Source organism: Cimex lectularius, unplaced genomic scaffold (genome assembly GCF_000648675.2).
Source record: "Cimex lectularius strain Harlan isolate CLEC.00 unplaced genomic scaffold, Clec_2.1 scaffold1, whole genome shotgun sequence".
Taxonomy (NCBI): Eukaryota; Metazoa; Arthropoda; class Insecta; order Hemiptera; family Cimicidae; genus Cimex; species Cimex lectularius.
This window is the reverse complement of record NW_019392813.1, coordinates 256,634-276,805: the sequence shown is the minus strand read 5'-3', so window position 1 is coordinate 276,805 and position 20,172 is coordinate 256,634. Positions and strand designations below refer to the sequence as shown.

The 20,172-nt window shown below is 35.0% G+C and overlaps 1 protein-coding gene across 8 annotated transcripts in view; it reads left to right on the top strand.

Moving 5' to 3' along the window:
* Positions 1 to 20,172, top strand: part of LOC106670436 (band 3 anion transport protein) — a 239,046-nt gene that overhangs the window by 182,097 nt on the left and 36,777 nt on the right. For 3 of the 8 annotated variants that reach the window (XM_024228295.1, XM_024228298.1, XM_024228292.1), the window contains exon 1: positions 9,166 to 9,259. The exons of 2 other annotated variants lie outside the window; for them this stretch is intronic. In XM_024228295.1, coding sequence (XP_024084063.1) covers positions 9,188 to 9,259 — 72 coding nt within the window. In that variant the 5' untranslated portion in view covers positions 9,166 to 9,187. Of the gene's footprint in view, positions 1 to 6,515; positions 6,631 to 9,165; positions 9,260 to 15,600; positions 15,711 to 20,172 lie in introns of those variants that run through there. 3 more of the 8 variants (XM_024228297.1, XM_014400807.2, XM_024228296.1) reach the window with 3 other exon arrangements.

The window sequence follows — 20,172 nt, the reverse complement described above, 5'->3', positions numbered from 1 at the left end:
TATTTTAATTACTTTTTCGCTGCTGCATTTACAAGAAAATGTAGAATGTCACACATAAGCGCAAACATGAAAATATATCAATATCGTTCGTTAGTAGCTTCAAGGTTTTAGATGTAAGTAGTCAATGCACTTAGGAATAATGTTTATATTGATATATTTTCAATAAAAAACTTAGTTTAATTACTTTTTCCCTGCTGCATTTACAGGAAAACGTAGAATGTCACACATAAGCGAAAACATGAAAATATATGAATATAGTTCGTTAATCTTTTCATCTTTTTAGGTGTAAGTAACCAATGCACTTAGGAATAATGTTTATACCGATATATTTTCAATAATACACATATTTTATTTACTTATTTTCCAGCTGCACTTTACAGGAAAAACTTAGAATGTCACACATAAGCGAAAACACTAAAACTCACCATTAGCGTTTATTTACGAATTCATACGTTTCTAGATGTAATTTAGAAAATCAACTACCTACATAAAATTATCTATAATACCACATTTTCAATAATAACAGTGTGTAGAGATTAGTGACCGTTAATCGATAGTTATTCAGATATCGTGAGATGCGGTCGGGTGTGNTGATCTCAATAAAAGATCGAAACGTTGGCACGATAAAGAAAATGTTTTTCTGAAACCTACATCACACCCGACCGCATCTCACGATATCTGAATAATAATAACAGTCTTAAATTATTATATTTTTCTTTACACTTTATTCACACAAGTCACACATAAATTATTGTCTAATAAAATATTATTATCTGTATAAAATAATGCATTTTATAATGTTATGGATTTTATTATTCATATTTATAATACAGGCTCTTGAGAGAGTCAGCAACCATTGTTGTTCTCCCAACCAAAGGGCGAGGACGACCTGGGGCCAACTCCTCTTTATTCGTCTGACGGTATCATAGAGATGGATCATGTTGGAACATGGATCTAATGGGTTGGAGTGTATGTAGAGTTAACCGTGTATCTTAGACAAATTGCTTGGTTTTAATTTCTTTACAAAGAGTGTTTGCTATCGTTGTCGACGGTGGTGTGGGAGGCATACTATGATGATCATGATTCTGAGGACTTTGGATTGGAGAGATTGTATGTTCATTTTCTGTAGATGTTACATCTGCTTCCGATTAGTTTATAAAGAGGTCCGAAGTCTGTTCAGTTCCTGTCTTTTTATTTGTTTGTATCTGTTCAGGTTAAGCGTGAGTCAAGACAGAACTCAAGGTAATCGGTTTTAGGGATGGGAATATTGTATGAGAGGTTTTGCTCCGGAGGATAAATTTAACGTGGTTTTGTTTTCGTTAATTTAATTCAAAGTTGGCTCGGCTATTCGTTGGACGTGTCCTCCAAGGTAATTGCAGGATGTCAGCAAAGGAGGGCCGAGAGTTGACATCTGAGGTGTAGAGAAGTTACAGGGTTGATCCGAACAAGGACATTGGTTTAGTCCGACCCTTGCTGAACTTGGAAGGATCGTCCTAAGTAAACACTTGCACTATTTCGATTTCAAACCCAAATTAAAAAAAAAGTCTAATAAATTAATTCAAAATTTCCTTAAGTTTTTTTTTAAATTTTCCACCTTACCAATCCTTCAACCACGGTTTTTTTCTTTTCCTTCATCAATTTCTTCATCGTTGAAAAAGTAATTTAAAAAAAACAATTGCACCGCAAAAAAGGATATTAAATGGAGTAAATTTTATAAAATTTACTAGTCTCTAAATTTGGATATAGTTTAGAATGACCACAGCAAGTTTTTTCAACTTTGAAAAAAATATCTTTTTCAAAGTTCTCGCTACCAAAACACTTATTTCACGAAGGTTTAGAGGTTTAGTATTGATCACATCTTATTGGAGATTTAACGTAGTTTTCAATGGTATGGACTTGTCGGATTTGTCGAAAATATTTTATTTTATTAATTATCATTGTTTATTTGAAGCAAGGTCGTGAAATATAAAAAATCAGAAAAAGTGAAATTACTACTAAACCGTTGAGATTCGGATCATAGTTAATTAGGACTTTTTGGTTCAATTTTGAATGAAGAATCTTCTGGCAAAGTTTTTAACACGAGTAGCCGTTAAAATCAGCAATGTTTCTAAATAAATCATGTAGTTTTGAAGAAGAGCAAATAACTTAAAAATCTTTGGAATGTCTAGATTTCTACATATTGTAGCCCCATATCTGGCAACCGTAACTTGATTGCATTCAAATTTTCCCTCCTTTTTGCCATTTTTGCCATTTTGTCTCAACCAATACCTTACTTAAAGATTAATTAATTGAAAGAAGCTATTTGGTCAATCGGACCATGAAATCTAATGGAATTAATAAATAAAAATGTTCCTTGGCTCATCTACCGATTCCATGGTCGGCTTCCTGACCTCCAATCTCCTCAATATCCTTAACAAACATGCCCCCCTAAACACCCACACTATTCATCCTCCTGCTCCCTGGTTAAAAGACGAAATTAGAGCCTTAATTAAAAGACGGGAAGCGGCAAGAAGGCGCTTTCATCGAACTAAACTTCCTGAAGACCACTCTTCCTTCCGAGCCCTTCGCAATACAACCCAATCCTATATCGGGTCGGGCCAAAGCCGTTCATTACCAACAGGCACTCTCCACCACTCCTGATCCTAGAGCAAAATGGAAGCTCCTTCATAACGTTGGCAAATGTCGCCCACCCAACTCACCATCTTCCTATCCTGTCTCCCCTGAAGAATTAAACACCCACTTTGTCTCGCCTATCTCTTCTTCATCAATGCCTGTCCCTATACCCGCTCCCTCTGGACCCTCATTCAGTTCGTCTAACTTCTATTTCTCCGAGCCGAAGTCCTCGAGGCCATAACCAAATCCCACTCCAAGGCCATTGGAGTTGATGGCATCCCTATCCATTTTCTTAAACTCTGCCTCCCAATATTACTACCTGTTCTACTTCACATCAATAACTGCTCACTCCAAAACTCTGTTTTTCCGAAGCCTGGCAAAAACCTCTTGTCCACCCTGTCAACAAAACCCCCAACCCATCCTCCCCTACAGACTATCGTCCCATTTCTATCCTCTCAAACCTGTCCAAGCCCCTAGGAAGATTAGTCCAAGCACAAGTCTCCAGGCACATTGAACAGTCCCATCTTCTCAACTCCCTCCAATCTAGCTTCCGCCAAGGTTATTCCACTCAATCAGCACTAATAAAAATTACCAGTAACCTCCACTTAGCAATGGACCAACGGAAAGTTATTATACTTGTCCTTCTTGATTTTTCTAAAAACTTCGATTCTGTCCCTCACTCTTCTCTCCTCTCTAAACTCGAATCTTTTTCCTTCTCCGCCAGCACCATCCGTTGGTTCCACTCCAACCGTACCAATCGCCACCAAACTGTCTCCCTTCCCAATGGCCTTCCTCCCTCTAAAATCTGGGGTGCCACAAGGCTCTAGCATCTCTCCTATCCTTTTTTCCATTTATATCTGATCTGCCCGACTCCATCCAGTTCTGTAACTATCACCTATATGCTGATGACTCCCAAATATACATATCCTTCCACTCTTCCGATCTTCACTCGGCCATTCTCAAGATACAAAAAGGCCTAAACTCCATCAACGAATGGGCCCATAAAAATTAGTCCTCAATCCGACCAAATCCACCGCCACAATTATCGGGTCCAGGCAACTCCTCAATTCCCTCACCAGCATCCCACCTCTCATGCTAAATAACCATTCCATCCCCTTCTGCTCTTCGGATAAAAACCTAGGAGTAGTCTTTGACCAAAACCTTTCCTGGCATTCTCACATTTCCCAAATTTCCCACCATTGCATTGCCTCCCTGTTTCGTCGGTCCTGGCTTCTCTTACCTTTCTCCACCTGCAAACTCCTTGTATCTTCCCTTACACTTCCCTTCTTCGATTATAGCTGTTTGGCATACTGTGGTCTCTCGGAGGGGGAAACGCGCGATTGAAGCGTATTATGAATTGTTGCGTAAGATTTGTGTACTGCACCCCACGGGGATCCCGGGTGTCGGGGTTTATTCCCAACTTTACTGGCTATTCCCCTCCTTCCGTGCACAGTATTTCCTAGGTTGCTTTCGTTTCCAGTCCATCCACACTCGTCGTCCTCCTTACATCATCCAATCCCTCCAATTCAACTCCTCACATTTCGTAAGACCCGCTCAACCCCAATCGACCTTATCCAGCAACATACAACCCATACCTTCGAAAGATCCTTTCTGATCCGAGCCCCTAAACTCTTGAACTCCCTTCCCCTTTCTATTCGTCACGCTGCCTCCTTTTCTTCCTTTAAATCCCACCTGTATAATCACCTCCTCTCCCACCAAGCAGAGACCTCACGTTAAAATTTTGTTATTTTTGTTTAATATTCTCGTAATTTTTTCTTCTGTCCTGCCTTATTGGTATACATTGTGCCAAGATTTCTATCTTTGTTTTTACTTTTAACTTCATAGAAGGAACTTCCTTTATTTATTTCATGTAAATTATTCTTAAGGGACACCAGTCCCAGAATAAAGTTATTTTTCTTCTAAAAAAAATGAAGTATATCTTCACTTAAGCTCTCCGTGGCCAGGCCGTTCATTTGTATCAAATAGATTACACGACATTTGAAAAATGGCAAAAAGGAGGGAAAATTCGAAAGGTTTGGTTAAGGGGGGAGTCACGATAGCTCCAATGGTAGAGCAGCGGCGTATTGCGAAGGTCGTGGGTTCGAATCCCGCTCGTGACACTGACTTTTTATCTCAACCAAACCTCACATAAAGATTATTTAATTGAAAGATGTCATTTGGTCAATCGGACCACGAAATCTAATGGATTTAATAAAATCATATCTTACAAACCCTTTTACCCAATTCTGGCTGGTGTCCCACATCGTAGCGTACTCATCTATAGATTCTAAACGGTTGATGAACCCACTTTTTTCCTTTCAATGACAAACATTTCAAATTTCCTATATTTTCCAGCTCCAATATAGAAGAAAACGAAGTCATATCAAGAAGCCAAATCATTAAAATTTGTCCTTATTGCTTCCTAAGGTCTTGGTTGATATCTGGCTAATCAATCCACTCGATAAAAATATTTATATTTATAACGTATTTTCAATATTAAATGTTGTTAAAATATTTTCTCCAGCAACATTTCATAGAAAAACTTAAAAAGTCATATTTAAGTCAAAAATAATTTATTACTAAAGTGTGTATTAATTGACGATTATGTATGTTGCTCTTAAGGTAATTTTGTAACTCAAAACTTGTTTTCTTTTTTTTTTACAAAAGATTAAAATAGACTAATAAAGTGGACAGTGTTTGCCGAACTGATATATCGAAGAATTTGACATCTGTCAAATACGGTTGTCCGATATCTCGAGTGCAATTCACCCAAACGAAAATAAATCTGAGTAAAGTGATTATTATGATTTAACTCATGAAGTTAGTCATTACACAAATTTTATACTGTTTAAATAATTAAGTAAATAATTATTCAGAAATCGTGAGATGCGGTCTGGTGTGATGTAGGTTTCAGAAAAACATTTTCTTTATCGTGCCAACGTTTCGATCTTTATTGAGATCATCTTCAGGGCTCGAAGTGTTTGTCTTGTAGTTGTGCCATTCTTGCGTGTCGTGTTGAGTGTGCCCAATTTTATATTAATATTTTTTTATAAGCACGTTATTATTTGTATCTCTTGATGCATGAAATTTGGTAGTTGAAACCTTTTTTTTTGTCATGATGATAGAAGCCTTAGTTTACCTGATTTATTTAAATGATGTATGATGATTTTCACTCTTACATTTGACCTAACCATTAGTACTCGAAAAATAAATAAATTTGCCACCAATATCTAACAGATCTCTCAAATAAAAACGCCTGTATGTTTTTATGCTCGGGCTTCTATTTGGTCGCATCGCATAAACTTTAAAGCTAATTCCTCTAATTCTGCAAATTTGTTCCCTTTTATCGAGTGTTGTTTCGATACAAATAAACCCATTTAGGATAAAACGATTACGATAAGGAAAATAAAACCATCGGAGAAAGACGAATCTTAAACATTATAAACACACGACCCACCCTTGATTATTATGATAATTAAATTTTTTAAATATACAAAATTCAAAAATATCAATTAGTTTTGTAATTTCTGAATTACTTTAGCTTGTTGAATGAATAATTAGTGTTCTAATGTAGTTTTTTGCCCCACTGATTCAGATTTATTTATTCAACCAGCCTAATTGTACTGACTAATCCTGTTGATAATAAACATTTGAGCATGCACACTATTTTTTTTTTTTTTTTAACTATAATCCTTTGAAAATGAACAATTCGGGCCGGGAATCGAGTTCTTTCGGGGGACTTTTTTTCGCCTTCTTTCATTTTAATTCGTGTTCAAATTCGGCGTGTTGGTTGAATTCCATCTGGTGGGACTTAATCAAAAGCTAGATGTTTGACGACACCGGGGAGGGGTTTTTCATCCGATGCCCCCTCGCCGAAGCTTTCTTTCCCCTCCGGCGCTTTTGAATTTTCTCCAGTTGATAGGATTTGCCGGAGGATTACGCACTGTTTCCATTCCCGTGGGGCCTGTTATCACTGGAACGTAACTATTTCTTTCTTCGATAAGCCCCATGGATCGAGTAAGTCTTCGTGATTTTGTAAAAGTGTCTTTAAAAGGAATTGTACTTCTTGTAAGATTCGAAATGAGAACAGCTCCTCGGATATTTATAATCTATTATTATTGACACTGAACATTTTACAATTTCTGATTTTGTTTATAATTTATGTTTTGCCCAAAAGTTATATTAGCGTTTATCGAAAACTTTATTTTTCATATTTTAATTACTCCATAGCGTTCGTTTCAAACTTAACAGCATAAAAAAGTTCCTGCCTTCACTATTTAGATTTTCAACATAGAAAAATCTTGACAACACTTTTCTTACACGTTTGTTTTTAATAAGTCGCACACGTTTTAAATAAAAAGAGAACATTTTCCAGGTTATTGAGGGTGAAAACAAAACTATGATAGTTTGGCAAAAGGTGATGGAAAAATGGAAAAGAAACAAAAAAAGAGAGAGAGAGACTCGTGTGACGGATAATAAAATGACTGGGAAAGGGTAATAGAAAGAAAGGGAGGTAGTGTATGGACAGAAATGGGGAGGATGGCGAAAGAAGTAGAAAGAAAGGATGGGAAGAGTGAATGTGGGCAAGAGGTAATAAATTGGCTTGGAAAGAGTACTAGAGAGAATTGTAGGGCGTGAGATTGAGAGGGAAAGAGATATAGGAAATGGAGAGATAGAGGAGTGATGCGAAATAGATATAAATAGGAAGAGATATGTACAGAAATGGAGGGAAGTAGAAAAAGTTAAAGAGAGGTGAGGAAAATTCATAGATTTGGAGGGAAATTGAAAGATAGATAAATAGATAGGTAGATAGAGAAAGAGAGAGAGAAAGTAAGAAAGAGAAGGGAACGTCACAGATAGGGAGGGAAATTGATAGATCGATAGAGAGATATATCTATCTATCTATCTATCTAGAGAGAGAGAGAGAGAGAGAGAGAGAGAGACAAATGGGGAAAGATTTGCACAGAAATAGAGAGAAAGAGTGAGAGAGAGAGAAGAGAAAGAGAGAGAGAGAGAGAGAGAGAGAGAGGGAGGGAGAAAGAAAGAGAGAGAGAAGGCAAGTAAGGGATCGTCATAGGTAGAGAGGAAAATTGATAGATAGATAGACAGATAGAGAGAGAGAGAGAGAGAGAGTGAGAGAAAGTAAGTGAGGGAAAATCTTACATTGGGAGGGAAATGATAGAGTGAGAAAGAGAAAGAGAGAGAGAGAGTGAGTGAGAGAGAAGACAAGTAAGAGAATGTCGTAGGTAGAGAGGGAAATCGATAGATTAGATAGATAAAGAGAGAGAGAAAGTAAGAAAGAGTGAAAGAGAGAAAATGTAAGTGAGGGAAAGAATAGATAGGGAAGAAAATTGAAAGATAGATAAATAGATAGATAGAGAAAGAGAGAGAGAGAAAGTAAGAAAGAGTGAGAGAGAGAGAAAATGTAAGTGACGGAAAGAATAGATAGAGAGGAAAATTGAAAGATAGATAAATCGATAGATAGAGAAAGAGAGAGAGAAAGTAAGAAAGAGGAGGGAAAGTCAGAGATTGGGAGGGAAATTGATAGATCGATAGAGAGATATATCCATCTATAAAGAGAGAGGGGGAGACTAGAGAGGGAGGGAAATTGATAGATAGATAGAGAGGTCGTGTGGGTGAGAGGGGGGGAGAAAGAAAGAGAGAGAGGGGTATTGAGGGAAAGTCTTACATTGGGAGGAAAATGATAGAGTGAGAAAGAGAAAGAGAGAGAGAAGACAAGTAAGGGAATGTCGTAGATAGAGAGGGAAATCGATAGATAGATAAAGAGAGAGAGAAAGTAAGAAAGAGGGAGAGAGAGAAAATGTAAGTGAGGGAAAGAATAGATAGAGAGGAAAATTGAAAAATAGATAAATAGATAGATAGATACATAGAGAAAGAGAAAGAGAAGGGAAAGTCAGACATAGGGAGGGAAATTGATAGATCGATGGAGAGATATATCTATTTATCTATTTATTTAGAGAGAGAGATAGAGAGAGCGAGTGAGAGAGAGAGAGAGAGAGAGAGAGATAGAGAGAGCGAGTGAGAGAGAGAGAGAGAGAGAGAGAGAGAGACACACAAATGGGGAAAGATTTGCAGAGGAATAGAGAGAAGAGAGAGAGAGAGACACACACACACAAATGGGGAAAGATTTGCACAGAAATAGAGAGAGGAGAGAGAGAGAGAGAGAGAGAGCGAGTGAGAGAGAGAGAGAGAGAGAGAGAGACACACACACACACACAAATGGGGAAAGATTTGCAGAGAAATAGAGAGAGGAGAGAGAGAGAGAGAGAGAGAGAGAGAGAGAGAGGGAGGGAGAGAGAGAGAGAGAGAGAGAGAGAGATTGCAGTGTGCCAGATAATAAAATAACTGTGAAATTGACTGGTAACTGAAATGAAGAGAAAATACTAAAAGATTCATCAAGCAGCAAAAGAAATATTTTTCCGACTGGTAAATATCCCCTAAGTACATACGCACCGGCATGTAATCGGGCCCTATTCAATCCCGTTATCAATGATAATAGAAGATACCCGTCTCGAGTGGATCTCAGTCTTTGTGAGATTTTCATTAGGTGAACATGTCATATGGGCAGTACAGGAGAAGTTACAACAGGTCAATTTCTCTGCCTTTCCATCCATTGCCGACCCTCGTAAGTCATTCGACCTATCACTACTATTCTGTAATATTTTTAGTCGAAAATATCCTTTTTTTTAACGTAGATTAAGTGATTTTTAAAGCCTTTAATCTCTGAATTTAATTTATGATGGTTTTATATTTGTTGTAAGTTTTAAGTTTTGTATTTAGTATATGTCAAGGTAATCATCATAATTTTTCTTTTTTGATATTTTTAAATTACAATAAAACTAGTGAAATAAAATCTAATTTCACGACAGACTAACTTTTCATTTTTAAATTTTTATGGCTGTTGCCATCTTTATATATATATGTACTGGTTTTTTGTTAATTTTATTATAATTGTCATGTAAAAGAATCGAGTATGCAGTTTAGAAATGTCCTTGGCATTCAAAAGCATAAATAGCTCTTCCGTGACTAGTTTCAGTTTTCTCATTTAAAACTTGATCCCGCCTAGAAAACATATTTTGATGTATCTCAAATAGCATGCTACCCGGTGACATAGTTTGGCCTGATTGATCGCCAAAGAGAACAATTTAAATAGATTTTTTATTATTTGTTAAAATAAACCCTCGGTGGAAAAATACCACGGAGGACAAAAATTGCACAGAACCACGATTTTTCAGCAAAGAATTTATTTTTCACAATCTTTCTTTAAAATGATAAAACCTTATTGTAATTTTAACAATCGGCTAGGAATGTCGGAGACCCGACGCCTTGTGAGTTACCGGACGTGCTTCGAATCCTTCGCGCTTCTGAAGGAGACGAGAGAATTTCAATTGGAAGATAAGCCCGTGTTGCTTTTCCCGGATTGGCGCCGATAATCGGTTTATTGTCATTCACTTTGGATTGCAGAGATTTATCAATTTTATCATGATAAAATTAGCACGTCGCTTTCGAAATAACACGATTAGGGCAAAGACTCTTCTTATATTTACTAGCTGACCGCTAATTTTGTAGAATTTAAGGTGATAGTACATACCGTACAATCACAAGCATCTATAAAAGCAATAAATATGATGCTTTTAGTTCCAAATTCTGGGAATGCCTAAACTGCATAGAAAACACAAGGTCATCTTAAGATGATATGAAAGTATAGAAAGAAAAGGATGACCAACTTGCCATGGGCTGCCCTCTTTCCACCCATAGGACGTATATAAGTTTGAAGTGGATAAAATGACTTGATCTGTATCTCTGTATTCATCTCACTCACTGTTGCCGAAAGATGTATAAATTCTGTGTCTTTCCCTCTCTCACACTTCCCTGTATTGCGAACTATGTATCTATTTCTTCATTTCTCTCACTCTTACTCATTCTTTGAGAAAGATGTATAAATCTCTCTCTCTCTCTCCTCTCTCTCTCTCTCTCTCTCTCTCTCTCTCTCTCTCTCTCACCCCCTCTCACTCACTCACACTGTACAGGGTGTTCGGCTTCTCATGTTACAAACTTTGCCAGTAGATTCCACATTCAAAAAGGAACCAAAAAGTCCTAATTGCCTTGAACTTGCATGGATCACTAATCTGGTGGAACAAAGCTCAACAAAAAGTAGCTACCTGAACATTAACCAGCATACAAAGTCTAGCAAACCTATGTATCACAGGGGCAATGAAACCAACCCTACAAATGCATTAGAAGCTCTGCTAAACCTACAAAATCAGACACTCGTTATTAGAAATAGGGACTGATTATATGATCCCGGAAACATTCTTCAAACTATAAAGTCTCACCGGACTGCAAAGGAGAGGAAGAACACAGGAGAGCATCAGATAGAATGATATGGTACACAGATGGCTCCAAAACAATCTAAGGAACCGGATCAGGTATTTTTCATACAAGCCCAAAACACGAGCAATCAAACTCATTAGGGAAGTACACTTCGGTCTTTCAGGCCATCAGTGCTTGTGCCCTGGAAAATCTTAAAAGAGGTTACTCTGGCAAAAGTATCCTCATAAGAGGTGGTAGCCAAGCAGCCATTACAGCATTAGCATGTAAAAGAATGACATCAAAATTAGTCAGTGAATGCATCCAAAATCTCCAAAACCGGGAAACACAACTACCTGATGATATCTTGGGTGCCAGGGCACAGGGGAATTTTGGGTAATGGGAAGGCAGACAGACTCGCCAGAGGAGGATCTGCACGACCATACATAGGCCCAGAACCTACACTTGGGATAACAAAAACAAATATAGAATCCTCCATCGCAGAATGTATCCAAACAAAACAAAAGGAGAAGTGGATAAACTCTAGCAGTGCTAATCATAGTAAACTTATGATGAAACAACCCTCACCGAGACTGGCAAAAACACTGCTGCAATTGGAGAGGGCAAAACTCAGAGGAGTGATGGACGACAAACCGGTCACTGGTATCTGAGAAAACATCTACACAACATGGGCACATACAACGATGATCACATCTGCAGATTATGTAATGAGGAGGAGGAAACCCTCACCCATATCATCTTCGAATGCGAAGCAACAGCACAATGGTGATTCAACCTAACATATGGAAAAACTTAGGGAATCAAATTGCACCAGCGACAGTCAATGAGCTGATACTTCTAAGGAGAAGGATTGAGTCTATTGCACTGATTTTTTACCATACCATATGTAATTGCCTTGAACTTACATCAAATTAACAATGATAACTCCAAAAGTAAAAGGTTTTGGACAAATCCGTTGAGACGATTGAAAACTACGTTAAATTTCCAGTAAGATATGATCAACATTAAACTTGTAAACGTTAGCGAAATAAGTGAGAACTTAAAAAAAAAATTCAAAGTTGAAAGATTTACTATGGTGATTTTAAAATACTATTTCCAAACTTAGAGACCAGCAAATTTAAGAAAACGTGCTCCATTAAATATCCTTTTTTAGTGGTGTAATCGCTTTTTCTTTTCTTTCATAAATTTCTCTATCTTTGAAAAAATAATTAAAAAGCAATTACACCTCTAAAAAAGAATATTAAGGATATTATATTATTAGTACTAAGAATTTATTTATTAATTAATTTTTAAGAATCTTACGATAAATCTATATCTAATTTTGTTACTCAATAATAATATACTCTTTATAAAAATATAACTTATAAGTTCACTAGTTTTCGTGGTCCGCTTGACCAATTAATATCTTTCAATTAATTAAGGTTTTTAGTTGAGATAAAAAAATCAGTGCCACGAGCTGGATTCGAACCCACGATCTTCGGCTCGATACGCCGCTGCTGTACCACTTGAACTATCGTGACATCGATCCACTCGGACACTAACTTCTCATCTCAACCCCACCTTTTGAATTTTCCCTCCTTTTTGCCATTTTTCAAATGTCGTCTAATCTATTTGATTCTCGGCGACAAATGAAATGGCTTTAGTGAAGATTCTCTCTCTCTCTCTCTCTCTCTCTCTCTCTCTCTCTCTCTCTCTCTCTCTCTCTTTTATCTCTCTCTTTTATCTCTCTCTCTCTTTTATCTCTCTCTTTCAATCAGCCAGATTTCTCGGAAATTACAGGCCTCTAAATCAGCCACTGCCCTCTTAATCTACCAACTTAAAAAGATGGGAAAACCAGAGATATTGGCACACCAGAAGTGCGCGAGAGGCACCGAGGGCTTAATTTTGTTGCAAAAAAGTCAACTTTCCAGTACGATCATATATGTACAACAATAAAATGGTCTAAACATAAATAACATAGACACACTAGTCAAGACGGCGAGATGCTGAAATTTGCCTCTGGCAGACCACCAGCGCGATACTAAATACGACAAAAAAATAATGACTGCTCGTTAATAGGCAATGAACCAAAAAACCAAATAAAGTGGAACCAATAAAATTACATAAATATGTTACTTTTTTCAAGCTTTTATCTTCATCAGGCATCCATTAAAATCACGAAAACTACTGTTCAAGTAAAATTGACCCTTTATTAGGTTTTAAATTATTTAACAAGAACTTGGCACAAGGTTGTTCCCAAGTTGAACATCAGATAAATTTTAATGATTTCACTCTGGGAATAAAATTTAAATTTAAAAAATACTTTTTTATATAGCTGATAAATATTTGTATAGGAATATTGATATAAGTTAGTTTATTTGGGAGGTTTTTTCTGTAAACTGGATTGTAACTATATTAGTTTATGTATTTATGATTTGGACGGGTTCATGGGAAATATCAATCTTATGCTTTCTTTCAACCTATTCCGGTCTCTTTTGTTCTTTGTACTTTTAACGGTATTTTTAATTTGTGCTAGTCACCTGTATTATCTGAATAAAGGTTTCATTCATCTTTTCTTTATCTAACTGAGTCAAATCAAATAATCATAAAAACGAGAGAAAAAAGATGAAACTGTATTATCAGATCGTCACCGGTTTTTCAATAAGAGATGACATTAAAATCCCGAATTAAAATTGCAATTGAGCAGTCCATTTGATTAGATACACTTTGATTTAATTCGTGCCATTTGTGACTCGTGGGTTTCAAAAAAAAAATTATAATTCCGTAAACGGAAGTACAATCTGAGCATATGCGATCTGAGTCATCCGAAAACATGTAAACATTACGTAATTTTGGGTTTCTCGCCTCAAAACGCATATTGCCAGGTGAAAAATGAGCATTTTGACTTAATAGTAAAAAGCACAATTTATTGTCCATTTAATAACTAAATTAATCAATTCAAAAAGAAAATGAAATAAATAATAAAAAAAATGTATGCGGTTGTTTCAGCCTTGTTGCACAAACAAATGTAATCGCTTTGACTTATCCGATAAGATTTTAGCATATTTCTCGACTATTCCGAAATTATAATTTTATATAAATTACATTCAAAGCTCAGAAATAAATGTAAAAACTACTTCCTGTCATACAGCTTGTCGTCATACCTGTTGGTTGTCGCGGATGAGGGGTACCTTTTTTCATATTATTCTCAAATTAATTTTCGTGTTGTATGCCGGGATTTGAACCCAGAACCTCTGGCGTGGCAAATAATCGGACGCCTTAACCACTCGGCCAATCAGAAATCGCACAAATGGACCTTGAGTGTGTTGAAACTTTTCAAAACCTTTAGTACCGCATGGTTAATTTCGTTTTAAACGAGTGAAAATGAAAGCAGTTGGACATACAGACGCGTCTGTGAAAAACAGCGAGTAAACCAGGAAGATCGGAAACGACCAAGGTTTCATCACCCGCAGAAAGCTGGTGCCAAATTGTACAGCAGTTTCACTTACCATATTTTTATTTGTTCTCTTTCTCTCCCTCCATCCTCTATCTATCTATTTCTCCATCTCTTTCACCCACACTCACTCTTGGAGAGAGATGTACAAATCTTTCTCTCTGTCACTATCTCTCTCTCTTTTTCTCTTTCTCTCTGTCACTATGTATCTCTCTCACTTTCTCTCTGTCACTATGTATCTCTCTCTCTCTTTCTCTCTGTCACTATGTATCTCTCTCTCTCTTTCTTTCTGTCACTATGTATCTCTCTCTCTCTTTCACTTTCTCTCTGTCACTATCTCTCTCTCTTTTTTCTCGTTCTCTCTGTCACTATCTCTCTCTCCCTGTCTCTCTCTCTCTTCCTCTCTGTCACTATGTATCTCTCTCTCTCCCCCTCTCTCTCTCTCTCTATCTTTCTCTCTGTCACTATGTATCTCTCTCTTTCTCTTTCTCTCTGTCATTATCTCTCTCTCTTTTTCTCTCTCTCTCTCTCTCTCTCTCTCTCTCTCTCTCTCTCTCTCTTTCTCTTTCTCTCTGTCACTATCCCTCTCCATCCCTCTCTCCCTCTCCCTCTCTCTCTCTCTCTCTCTCTCTCTCTCTCTCTCTCTCTTTCTCTTTCTCTCTGTCACTATGTATCTCTCTCTCTCTCTATCTATCTATATATCTATCTATCTACCTACCTATTTATCTCTGTCTCTCATATTATTCTCAATTAAAATTTCATGGACTATGGCGGGATCCAAAAACAAAACCAACAGTCGGACTTCCAACTACTCGCCCAGTGTGCTTCCCCAAATAACTTAGAAATGGAGTCGGAAAATTTTCAATTTGTTAATATCACGTGGTCGCTTTTATTTTAACCACGTAAAAATCCCCAGAGTGACAATCATCTCTAGTCATATGTGCTTATTTATTTGTATAAAATTAATCCTCTGCACGATAGATTTTCCCTCGTAATGGCCTAAAGCCACTACCGACGAACATGACTCCGAACAACTTAGTTTGACCGAAGGTTGACTTAACAAACCTAAACAGGTTGACGTCAACAACGTGGCTGTTGGCTAGCCAAGATGTGACTGTAGTTAAATTGCATGCGATTGACTGAATGGAAATGTTACAAAACGTAGTACGCTTTCAGCCCCCTCTTTCGATTATAGCCAACGTCCAGATGAATCTCAAATCACCCAAGGACGGACTGCGCACCTTTACATCAGTATGACAAGAAGTGACACGTGTGTTAGTCCTGCTCACGAGTGACGAACATTATGAACCAGGTTCGGATTTAGATTTTTTTTCATTATGGTTTCTAAAGTATAAATCATTTTAATTGTTTTTTCTTTTCGATTTTTAAATTCCTGGGGTAATTCAATCATGTCAAAGAATTTATAGAATTTTTTTATTCGTTACATCAAAAACGCCGGAGGATTTTACCTTTTAGGCAATAATTTGGACTATGTTGTTTAGCATCGCGGATTACTGTGAACTGCTTAAATTGCGTTAATTTCCTCTTCAAATTTCATATCGAGTGCATGCAGAGCGATTTGTCTGCCTTTTGAATTTTTTCTCTTTCTGGAGGATTTCGGTTAAAATCTAAAAATTTGTTTGAATTTTTCTTTATTATACTACATTCATTATTGATTACTCAATGAAAATAAATTCAATTTGAATTTTAAACTTTATCCGATAAGAAATTTGGATGATATATTTTTTCCGTTATTTTTTTTGTTTTTAAGTGTCGACAAAAGATGATCAATTTTAATTGACTGTTCGATCAGCAAATATAGTATTTTCCTTCTGAACTGAGCTTTATCCTCCGATTTTAATATGTTTACATTGCAAAAAAGATTAAGGTTTCAAAACAACAACAATATGCGGCGTAAATTATTTACCTATTTTATTATTTTTCTTTTGACTTCTGATGATGTCATGTCCTAATATCATGGATATGTCCCGGCGGATTTTGCGTAACAGAAATATGCTTTGAAATAAAAGTGACTAGTAAAATAAATTTAGAAAATATTCACATCATTTACTTATCTAAAAACTAAATAACTAATAATTATAAGCCTTCAGTTTTTATTACGTCTAAACATATTATTTATTACAAATTAATAGTTGATTTATACGATCTATCGACCGACTCGTTGCGTTGTCTCACAAGGACGTAAAATCACCGATTTTAATATAAAAAAACTTTTTTTGGTTAAATGATAATTTTAAACTTATGTTGAGGTGAGCGGCCCCAGAAGAAAAGTCCAAAGTCAATAAATGTTTTGAACGAAGCATTTGGACTTTTCTTCTGGGACCGCTCACCTCAACATAAGTTTAAAATTAGCAATCGATTATCCAACGGCCGATTAAAACAAGGACATTTTTTGGTTATTTTGATGGTCAAAAAATATTAGACTCGAGAACGAAAGTTTTTGCCAATGGGCCCTAGGAGCCGAGAAGAACCCCTATTTTTAAGTCTTTTTTTAATACTGGTTTCTGGCTTTGTTATACATGTATTTTAATGTTTTATTCTATAAGACGATTCGGTGTTTTACGTAGGATAAGAAAATAATTTATAGACTTATATATAAAAAGTTATAAACACCAAAAGACTCTCTTAATAAAGAACGCAAAAAAGACTTTAAAAAACCAAAACAATTATATTCGTGTTAAGCAGTTTTTTAACCAATTAAATACGAATTTTCCCAGCAATACAAAAATTATCATGAGACGCTTTGTTATAGATGTATTTCAAAGTTTTATTATACAAAACGATTAGGTTTTTTACGTAGGATAAAAAATAATTTGTAGACTTATATATAAAACATTATAAACACCAAAAAAACGCTCTTAATAAAGAACGCAAAAAAGACTTTAAAAAACCAAAACAATTATATTCTTGTTAAGCAGTTTTTTAACCAATTAAATACGAATTTTCCCAGCAATACAAAAATTATCATGAGACGCTTTGTTATAGATGTATTTCAAAGTTTTATTATACAAAACGATTTGGTTTTTTACCTAGGATAAGAAATAATTTGGAGACTTATGTATAAAAAGTTGTAAATATCAAAAGAGGCTCTTAGTAAAGAACACAAAAAAGGCTTTAAAAAAAATATATATATATATTCCCGTTTTTAAAGTTTTTAAAGCAATTAAATACGAATTTAATTTTAAGTCATTTACGCTATTTTAAGTCATTTATTTTTTTTGCTTAAGTGTGGGTTTTTGGCTTTGTTATAGAAATATTTCAAAGTTTTATTATACAAAACAATTAGGTTTTTTACGTAGGGTAAGAAAATAATTTGTAGGCTTGTATATAAAATGTTATAAACACCAAAAAACGCTCTTAATAAAGAACCCAAAAAAGACTTTAAAAAAATGTATATTCCCAATAAGCACTTTTTAAAGCAATTAAATACGAATTTAATTTAAGTCATTTATTTTTTGTCTTAAATATGGGTTTCTGGCTTTGTTATAGATGTATTTCAAAGTTTTATTACACAAAACGATTAGGTTTTTTACATAGGATAAGAAAATAATTTGTAGACTTATATATAAAAAGTTATAAACACCAAAAAACGCTCTTAATAAAAAACGAAAAAAAGACTTTAAAAAAATGTATATTCCCGTTAAGCACTTTTAAAGCAATTAAATACCTAATTAATTTTAAATTATTTACGCTATTTTAAGTCATTTATTTTTTGAGTTAAATATGGGTTTCTGGCTTTGTTATAGATGTAATTCAAAGTTTTATTATACAAATCGATTCGGTTTTTTACGTAGGATAAGAAAATAATTTGTAGGCTTATATATAAAAAGTTATAAACACCAAAAAACGCTCTTAATAAAGAACGCAAAAGACTTTTAAAAAATGTATATTCCTGTTAAGCACTTTTTAAAGCAATTAAATACGAATTTAATTTAAGTCATTTACGATATTTTAAGTCATTTATTTTTTGGCTTAAATATGGGTTTTTGGCTTTTGTATAGAAGTATTTCAACGTTTTATTATACAAAACGATTTGGTTTTTTACGTAGGATAAGAAAATAATTTGCAGATTTATATATAACACATTATAAACACCAAAAAACGCTCTTAATAAAGAACCCAAAAAAGACTTTTTTGTTGAAAAAAAAAACATCTATATTCGTGTTTTGCACGTTTTAAAGCAATTAAATACGAATTTAATTTTAAGTCATTTACGCTATTTTAAGTCATTTATTTTTGTCTTAAACATGGGTTTCTGGCTTTGTTATATATGTATTTTAAAGTTTTATTATACAAAACAATTAGGTTTTTTACGTAGGATAAGAAAATAATTTGTAGGCTTATATATAAAAAGTTATAAACACCAAAAAACGCTCTTAATAAAGAATCCAAAAAAGACTTTTTTGTTGAAAAAAAAAAACACATCTATATTCGTGTTTTGCACGTTTTAAAGCAATTAAATACGAATTTAATTTAAGTCATTTACGATATTTTAAGTCATTTATTTTTTTGGTTTAAATATGGGTTTCTGGCCTTGTTATAGATGTATTTCAAAGTTTTATTATACAAAACGATTCGGTTTTTTACGTAGGATAAGAAAATAATTTGTAGACTTATATATAAAAAGTTATAAACACCCAAAAGACGCTCTTAATAAAGAACGCAAAAAAGACTTAAAAAACCAAAACAATTATATTCGTACATACAAAAATTATCATGTTTTGGCTGTATTCGCCGGAAGAAATGTATTGTTGTTACATTTAAAAATTCATAACTACTCCGGATTGTGTCCAAATGACAACCGTTAGAAAGCTGAATTTTATGTTATTATGAATAATAAAAATAAAGATGAAATCAACAAACACCTCTGTGGGACGTACTTGGCCGCAACGATTTCGGCGTTGACACGGTGCTCATCACTGTGCGAACCCTTGTTAAAAAATTAAAATAAAACACCCCTAAAACGTTTTGTTTAATTTTTCAGGCCCTAATTTATTTTCGGAGATGTTTATACGTGTGGTTTATAGGGCTTCAATGTCTGTAAATTTTACCGCAGATCGGTAGAGTTATTTTAAGTGATCGCCTTTTTCTGATTTTCTAAAAAATCAAAAGCATTGGAAAGTGATAATTTTGAAAGGAATATTATAATTTTCACAAAATTTGTATTCAGGGGATTTTGAACGTCCATAAAAAGAACATCAATTTTGTTCCTTACTAAAACAAATGTTTTAACCTGCTAGATCGCTCGGTCGCAAATTATTTCTTTCAATATATGAGATATTCAACGTTTAATTTTCTAATCTATTTTTGACATTTTATCACCAATTTTTTTTTCCGTTAACCGGCCATATCACGTCCGTAGCCTCTTCTAAGTTAATTTGAAAACAAGGCGTTTAATCTAATCAAAAAATTTTCTAACGATTTTCTCTTTATGAATACGAGTAAGAAATCGTGTCTGCAAGATTTTTACAAGACCATAGTTACAAATCAACCGATGGATGCCTAGCTGTAAAAATTCCTAGTACGGCGTTTGCGCAACCAGTGTTAAACGGGCTAATTCGCGGATTTTTCCTTGTAATCCACATGGTATGAAAACGAGTCGGTGGCTCATAAAATCATAATCATCCTCGCGGTGACTCATTCCGAATAAAGTGTAGATTCTAAATGAAAGAACTGAATCAAACTGAAATAATGTCGAATTTATTACAACAAAAATGATTATTTGTCAATTATAGGATCGCCGTAATCGATAA